This window comes from Medicago sativa, chromosome 7, assembly GCF_051527215.1.
Source record: "Medicago sativa cultivar Bolivia chromosome 7, Bolivia_mono, whole genome shotgun sequence".
Lineage (NCBI taxonomy): Eukaryota > Viridiplantae > Streptophyta > Magnoliopsida > Fabales > Fabaceae > Medicago > Medicago sativa.
In genome coordinates this window covers 97,271,039-97,279,357 of record NC_140755.1, presented here as the reverse complement: position 1 = coordinate 97,279,357, position 8,319 = coordinate 97,271,039, and the positions used below count along the sequence as shown (strand labels likewise).

The window sequence follows — 8,319 nt, the reverse complement described above, 5'->3', positions numbered from 1 at the left end:
GTACTATATGACAACTTTGAGGATGGTCCAAATTCATTATCAAACAAGAAAGGAAATGGGGATTCTAATTTGTCATTTACACCACCACCAATACATTGTTAGCTATGCTCCAACACCCATTAATCGATTTAGGTTCCTTTTTTTCTTCTTCTTTTTTTACCAAATCATAAAACCACTACTTCAGAGTTAATTATATATATGCCTTATTCCTCATGTATTTTATGTTTTGTTTTGAAATACAAAGTCTCAATGTTGGACTTTTGTTACGTAAGCTAGGGCTGTGTATGGCTGTATCACATGTATAATTTGTTTAAAAAAATTGGAAAATGATGACGGTGGACAAAACTGAGTTATTACAGCTATATATGAAAACTTTGGACGATATATTGTAAAAAAAATATTAATGGAGACTGCCTTTAATTGAAATGAACTAAAATTCGTGTAATATATAGTTCGAATTCAGGTAAATAGATACTTCATGAACTAGTAATGGACCAGTAAAAAAACACTAGTAATAGTAAGTGGCAACTACAAGATATCCTACGGTAGGTGTTGTTTATGCTATATTTAAAAATACGACCAACTTTTATTTTCCATTCATTTTGATTAATACTTAAAAAAATGCACAACCATTTAAAACGACTATGGTTCTTTTTTCTTTTGGGTGAAAACTACTCCTTCATCTCATTGTAAAGTGTCCTTTTTTTTTTTAATGAGAAAATGAAAAGAAAAAAGAGAATGAAAGGACAAGGCAAAAAAAGGATCACATTTACAAATGACACATCAAGAGTATCAAATAACAATACTTGGCATGAATTAGAGAAGACTCGTAGAGCATGATCATAAGGATCTAAGTTAGTAATTCTCATTTTAGCTAGGGCATGTCCATTCACCAAAGGTATGATAGAGAGATATGATCCAATCTTTCTGCAAAGATCTCGAAAGGTTAAGTATATTTTTGCTTTCATTAAATATGATAAATGTGCGAAAAAATTCACAAGAATATAATAATAAAATGTGTACAAATATGACGAACTTAAAAGTATCTAAAATGCACATGCATCCAGATCTATAACATCGAAGACTAAAAAGTCATTGTTTAATTTGCACTAGATAGAATCTAATATGTCGATTTGAACCGGGTCGAATCTGCAACAAGAAGGAAAAACAAAATAACGCAACTTCAATACAACAAACAAAACAACATTTTTTTTCCTTAAAAAAAACATTTTTTTTATTGTGACCTGCTGGACTGTATATTTTTAAGATTCTTTTTGGCACACTTCATATTATTAAGGACGCTTCTTTAGTAAATAATATATCTCGTTTTTGCTTGTTTAAAAAAAACCAAACAAAACAACGTCTTGAATAAAATATGCTTATAAAAAAAGACTGGATTAAAACTAACAATTTAAATAAAAGATTGAGAATAATTTTACCTATCAAAGGTCTACGATAGATTGATATATTGAAGGGTTTTGATATAGTTTTTTTTTCCTTGATTAATAAAGTAATGATATCATTTTTGTGAATCAAAAAGTCATTTGCAAATTTTTGTACTTTAACAAAAATATTTCATAGAAAAAATATCATTTCACTTTTATTTTTTTTAGGAGATCATTTCATTATTGATAAGTATTATACAAATTTTCTAATTTTTTTCTTTTTTCTCTCTCTTACCATAACACCAATATCAATCATTATATTTGGACATCACAATTTTCTCGCACTCATTCAATATTTCGTTTTTTCTTTGCTCATCTTTTTCCATCACATTATCCAACCCTTGTTCTATCGCATCAATTTCTTTAGTCCTTTCTTTATCAAGGTGTTTATGAGTTTGTTTTTTGGTATATTAGAAGAAACGATAAATAATAATTGAAACTTACAAGCAAGTGAAATAATCAAGTTTGAAGTTCAATTACGATGTCTGACCTCACAATTTTGTATTTTTACCTGTTGAACTATGACATGTGGCAAATGTGTAAGAGTTTTAAGTGTACACAAATCATTTTCCCAAAAATATATCAAACACTAAAAATGATATTTGTACAACCATTTTATAACAATTTTATATTATTTTGGTTTCATATCAATTTCTATTTTTCTTTGTAAATTTATGGTTGTCCGAAAAATTATCACCCAAATAATTGTTCAAATAAGACATCTTTGTACCTTTTTCAAGGTGTAAGTGTAATATAAATGTTATGGGGTCCATAAATTATTTTCCATATTATGTAACAAAAAAAAATTATTATTCAAAAAAAAACACGACATAAGAATTGCTGAGAAAGGAGGAGAGGGAGAATACTTACATAAATTTTTTGAGAATTTAAGATAGATTAGGCAATATTGAGTAAGGTCCACCATTACTAGCAGAGCAGCAACACCCATTTTTTCGGATCCGGATTCAGTGACTTTTGAGAGGGAAAAGTCATGTAACTTTAGTCAATATCCACCATTGGTTTAATCCTTTGCTTTAGATTTTGACATGTGTTCCTTCCTTTTTTGTATTACAAAACAAAAGCAAAAATCAAATTCAGATCCATAAAACCCAATACCCATAAAGCCACAACCCGTATCACCCTTTGACAAACCTCCACCTTCAACCCACCGTTGCCGCCGTGCGCCGCCGTCATGCGCCGCCGCTCTGCTCCGCCCATGCGCCGCCGTCAGGCACCACTTAGTGAGACAGACCTTGCAGCATTACACTGATTGGAGCTGTAATTTAGGCTATATTTTTTGTGTGTGTATATATATATATATATATATATATATATATATATATATATATATCACTGGATGACTTTGGTGTTTGAAGAATTAGAAAATAAAAAATATTTTGTGCATTCTCAATGATAGTTATGCAGGTTATGTTCTGAAGTGTTATTCAATTCATTAGAAGTATTCATAGAAAACAAAAAAGTATACATAACTTCAATTCATTATATCCAAAAATAAGTTATAGAATTATAATAGAACATTTTTTTTGCAGTGTATAATGCGTGATTTAATACAGTGCATTTTGTATCTACTTTACAACATCCTAATATACTATTTTACAATCTCAAATCTTAAAGCATTAAATTCTGCACAGTGGTCTTGAATCTTGATCTCCTTGCCTTTGCATTAAAACTTTAAATTCTGCACAATGTTGTTGAATCACTTTGGTTCTTTGCTCATGTACTGTCAAATTCTAGACAATGTGTTGTGGTTTCCATTAGCATTTGTCAAATTTTGCACAGTTTAGTGTTCAAAGGCACAAACAGAAAACCAGAATCACATATGCATAGTGGTGTGTTCCCTCTTAGCATTTGTCAACATAATACACGTATGAGAGGCAAAATTCAGAACCAACAACATACAAATTCAGTAAACACGCCAAAATTCAGAACCTGCATAATTAGAACACCATCAAAATTGGTCAAATTAATCTCATTTTAAACAGTGCTAACAACAACAACAACCAATTCCAGAACCACCGTAATTGATCAAAGTAACCATTAGTTGAAAATTATTCCCAATTCTTTCACACCGTCAAAGTACAAAGGTGTTCCCAATTCTCTCACACTGTTAAAATAGCAAACAAAATCCTACAACATAGAGCATAAGAAAGGATCAGTTAAAAGAAACAGAGATGAAATCAAAATCAATCATTGAAAAGGATAAGGAAAAGTGCACTTCTAAACACCTGCGACGAGAGGTACCCAGTAAACAACTGTGACAGGACGACGGAGACGGCGAGATGGGAGGTGCACGACAAGCAGCAAGGCGGCGCGCGGCGAGATGGGCGGAGCACGACAAGCATGTCGGCGGCGCACGGCGGCAACGGTGGGTTGAAGGCGGAGGTTTGCCAAAGGGGTGATACGGGTTGTGACTTCATGGGTATTGGGTTTTATGGATCTGAATTTGATTTTTGCTTTTGTTTTTTAATACAAAAAAGGAAGGAACACATGTCAAAATCTAAAGCAAAAGATTAAACCAATGGTGGATATTGACTAAAGTCACATGACTTTTCCCTCTCAAAAGTCACTGAATCCGGGTCCCATTTTTTCATTCATTCTCATCAATACCCTCAAACCAAACCAAACCAAACCAAACCAAACCCCCCAAACTCTTTACTTCTCTCTCAGATTCAACTCAACAACAATGCACTCTTCTTCTTCTTCTTCTTCTTCTTCATCTCATCAACCACACTCTCTTTTTCTTCTCCTTCACTCACTTCTCACATGAATCACCACCACCATAACAACCATGAACCACACACCATTTCTTCTCTTTCTCTTCCTCCTCTCACCCTCCTTAGTCCTCACAACAACCAACCCAGACGACCTTAAAATCCTCAACGACTTCAAAGACAACCTAGACAACCCAGACATCCTACAATGGCCCAAAAACAACAACGACCCATGTGGTCCACCTTCTTGGAAATTCATCTTCTGCGACGGTGATAGAGTTTCACAGATTCAAACCAAAAACTTGAACCTTTCTGGAACTTTACCTCAAAATCTCAACCAACTAACCCATCTCATCAACTTGGGTCTTCAAAACAACAAACTTAAAGGACCTTTACCAACGCTAAATGGGTTATCAAATCTCAAATACGTTTTTCTTGATAACAACGAATTCGATTCCATTCCTATGGATTTCTTTCAAGGGTTAACCAGTTTAGACACTCTTGCATTAGATAACAATAATCTCAATGCTTCTAACAATGGTTGGAATTTTCCTTCTTCTTTGCAGGATTCAACTCAGTTAAGAGATTTGTCTTGTATCAGTTGTAATTTGGTTGGCCCTTTGCCTGATTTTCTTGGAAAAATGAATTCTTTGTCAAATTTGAAGCTTTCTGGTAACAGTTTAACCGGTGAGATTCCAAAGACTCTTAACAATTCGGGGTTGCAAATGCTGTGGTTGAATAACCAGAAGGGTGAGTTGTTATCTGGAACTATTGATATTGTTGCTACTATGGTTTCTCTTACTAGTTTATGGCTTCATGGTAACCGGTTCACTGGTTCGATTCCGGACAATATCGGTGACTTGGTTTCTCTTAAAGATCTTAATCTTAATGGAAATGAGCTTGTTGGACTTGTTCCTAGTTCTTTAGGTGATATGGAATTGGATAAGCTTGATTTGAATAATAATCGGTTTATGGGTCCGATTCCGAAGTTTAAAGCTTCCAAGGTTTCTTATAGTAACAATCATTTTTGTTTAAATGAAACTGGTGTTCCTTGTTCTTTTGAAGTTATGGCTCTTTTAGGGTTTCTTGGTGGGTTGAATTATCCTTCGAATTTGGTTGATTCATGGAGTGGGAATAACCCTTGTTTAACTTGGTTGGGGATTAAATGCAATGCTGATGGTAAAGTCTCTATGATTAATATGCAACGTTTTAATCTTAGTGGTACTTTAAGTCCTTCTGTTGCAAATTTAGGTTCTTTAGTTCAAATTAAATTGGGAGGTAATCATCTCAATGGTGTTGTACCTAGTAACTGGACTAGCTTGAGGAATCTGAATGTGTTGGATCTGAGTGATAATAATATTTCACCTCCTTTGCCGGTTTTTAGTAATGGATTGAAACCTATGGTTGATGGGAATTCTCTGTTGAATGGTGGAACTGAAGGTCCTTCCTCGGGGAAAAACAGTCCATCGGGTGGATCTGGGAATACTGGTGAAGATACGAAGGGAGGCTCAAATTCAAGTCCAAGTGATTCGGTTGAAACGAAAAAATCAAAAAAGAAAAGCTTGGTTTTGATCGTAGCACCTATTGCTGGTGTGGCGGTTGCTGCTTTTCTGTTGATACCGCTTTATGCGTATTGTTTCAGGAGGACAAAGGATGGTTTCCAGGCACCAAGTTCATTCGTAATTCACCCTAGAGATCCGTCTGATACGGACAGTACCGTAAAGATAGCTATTGCTAATAATACCAATGGAACAGGGAGTGGGACTGGGAGTAGAAACAGCAGTGCAATCGGGGACTCTCATACCATTGAAGCCGGAAATCTTGTGATATCAGTTCAAGTTCTAAGAAACGTGACCAAGAATTTTGCCCCTGAGAATGAGCTCGGCCGCGGTGGATTTGGAGTTGTTTATAAGGGAGAGTTGGATGATGGAACTAAGATTGCCGTAAAACGAATGGAAGCAGGTGTGATAACCAATAAAGCCTTGGATGAGTTTCAGGCTGAAATTGCAGTTCTGTCAAAAGTTCGACATCGGCATCTAGTGGGCCTTATAGGTTATTCTACTGAAGGTAATGAGAGGATTCTAGTGTATGAGTATATGCCACAAGGTGCTCTCAGTCAGCATCTTTTTCATTGGAAGAGCTTTGGACTCGAGCCTCTCTCTTGGAAGAGGAGGCTTAATATTGCCTTGGATGTTGCTAGAGGAATGGAGTATCTTCATACTCTGGCTCATCAGAGCTTCATTCATAGAGATCTTAAGTCCTCAAACATTTTGCTTGCTGATGATTTTAGAGCTAAAGTCTCAGATTTTGGATTGGTGAAACTTGCTCCTAATGGTGAAAAATCTGTAGTGACCAAGCTTGCTGGAACCTTTGGATACTTGGCTCCAGAATATGCAGGTAATTTTTTCTTAAATTTATGTATACTCTTATTTAATTACTCTATACTTCTTTATAGTTTAGTTTATAACTTCTATATTAATTGTATATGAATTGCTTTATACCTACCGAAGTTTCTGCATATGGTTTTCTGAAAGTAGTGTCAGTTTTCTGTAAGGTGTGGATTTCCTAGTGATCTCTCTAGCAGATGTGGTAGCTATTGACCTCTTAATTTGTCTTCTAGGGCTTGATTTCATTGCATTTGATTAATGTTGTTAGCCTGGTAATTGAGTAACTGATTCTAAGTGAGCAAACTTCAATTTATTTCTATGCATCATTTAACAAAATAATAATTAACAGTAAAAAAATTCATATCTGCATTATATATCTATCTTGTACCACTCATTCAACTATTTTTCCCCCCTGTTACTTCAAGAGGTTTGATTCTATTCAAACAAACTTTAATTTACTTTTATGCATCATTTAATATAGTAGCTAAATAGTAAAATTTTCATTTCTGCATTTTATATCTGGTATCTCAGACAACGACTCTTTTTATATGTTCAAATGTTATACTAATCCTGGGTTTTTTTTGTTAAATATATTCAGTGACTGGAAAAATCACTACTAAAGTAGATGTTTTCAGTTTTGGGGTTGTGCTAATGGAGCTGTTGTCTGGATTGATGGCACTTGATGAGAGCAGACCTGAGGAAAGCCAATACTTGGCAGCATGGTTCTGGAATATAAAATCAGACAAGAAGAAACTAATGGCTGCCATTGACCCAACCCTCGACATAAACGAAGAAACATTCGAAAGTGTCTCAATTATTGCTGAGCTAGCTGGACACTGCACGGCCAGAGAACCAAACCAAAGGCCAGAAATGGGTCATGCTGTCAATGTTCTCGCACCACTTGTTGAAAAATGGAAACCGTTTGACGATGACCCCGATGAGTATTCCGGCATCGATTATAGTCTTCCCCTTACCCAAATGGTCAAGGGATGGCAAGAGGCGGAGGGGAAGGACACAAGTTATATGGACCTAGAAGACAGTAAGAGCAGTATCCCTGCAAGACCTACTGGATTTGCAGATTCTTTTACTTCGGCCGATGGCCGGTGAAACAAATGGTTTGTTGCTGTGTTGAGTGTTTCTATTTATTTATTTTTCCTTTCACCTTCTTTTTATCTTTCATTAGGTGTAGATAAGCATGCTTTGCTTTTTCTGTCTAAAAATGCCAAGGCAAAATGTGAGTACCAGTGGTGTAATAGTGGCTGAGTAAGATTTCATATGCACTATCTCGTGTGTATGCTTTGTATTTTCAACTATGTCTACATTTAAGTGTTGATGGTTGTAGATAGTAGAGCCACAATCAATGAGAATGCTTGTAATTTGTTCATTCATTTATGCCTCAACGTTCATTGCCATATGTTATTTGGTTATTGTTGATGCCTGTTTGTTTTATAAAAAGTTTTCAACCAACTACCTTTATGTGTAAAAAAAAATACCATTTCTTGAGCACGATGGACAGCAGACTGAACTGAAAATGTCATTTCTGCATTTATAAGGTTACTGAATGTCATTTATCAAAAAGCTATATAATGAAATGTGATTGAATGCATATGCAAAATTTCACTATCAAGTAGTTATATGATGTTCTTTAAAAAAAAAAAAAAAGTAGTTATATGATGTATACTTTTTTTTGCACCAGTGAATGCAAATTAAACTTTGTTTTATTAGAAAAATACATATATTAAATCTCTTCTAATC

The 8,319-nt window shown here is 34.8% G+C and overlaps 1 protein-coding gene and 1 long non-coding RNA gene across 3 annotated transcripts; one reads left to right on the top strand and one right to left on the bottom strand.

Annotated features, from left to right (window-relative positions):
* Positions 1-2,874: 2,874 nt before the first annotated feature.
* Positions 2,875-3,905, bottom strand: LOC146910848 (uncharacterized). Its single transcript, XR_015020032.1, has 3 exons — positions 3,692-3,905; positions 3,483-3,593; positions 2,875-3,395 (listed from the first exon to the last, which is right to left on the bottom strand). It is a non-coding gene; the product is annotated as an uncharacterized LOC146910848 (long non-coding RNA).
* A 154-nt stretch (positions 3,906-4,059) lies between these two features.
* On the top strand, positions 4,060-7,952 carry LOC146910847 (receptor-like kinase TMK3). 2 transcript variants are annotated; one of them, XM_085728105.1, is made up of 4 exons: positions 4,098-5,741; positions 5,776-5,856; positions 5,952-6,574; positions 7,163-7,952. In XM_085728105.1, the coding sequence occupies exons 2-4, from the start codon at positions 5,804-5,806 to the stop codon at positions 7,669-7,671; spliced, it is 1,185 nt and encodes a 394-aa protein (XP_085584231.1). In that variant the 5' UTR covers positions 4,098-5,741; positions 5,776-5,803; the 3' UTR covers positions 7,672-7,952. The 2 variants fall into 2 exon arrangements, with proteins under 2 accessions (XP_085584230.1, XP_085584231.1); XM_085728104.1 differs by having other exon boundaries at positions 4,060-6,574.
* Positions 7,953-8,319: the final 367 nt, after the last annotated feature.

Excerpts from the sequence above, each read along its gene's own strand:
- LOC146910847 (XM_085728104.1), top strand. The coding sequence starts at position 4,255 with ATGAACCACACACCATTTCTTCTCTTTCTCTTCCTCCTCTCACCCTCC. Across the intron at positions 6,575-7,162 it reads CTTGGCTCCAGAATATGCAG|TGACTGGAAAAATCACTACT; the intron begins GTAATTTTTTCT and ends AAATATATTCAG.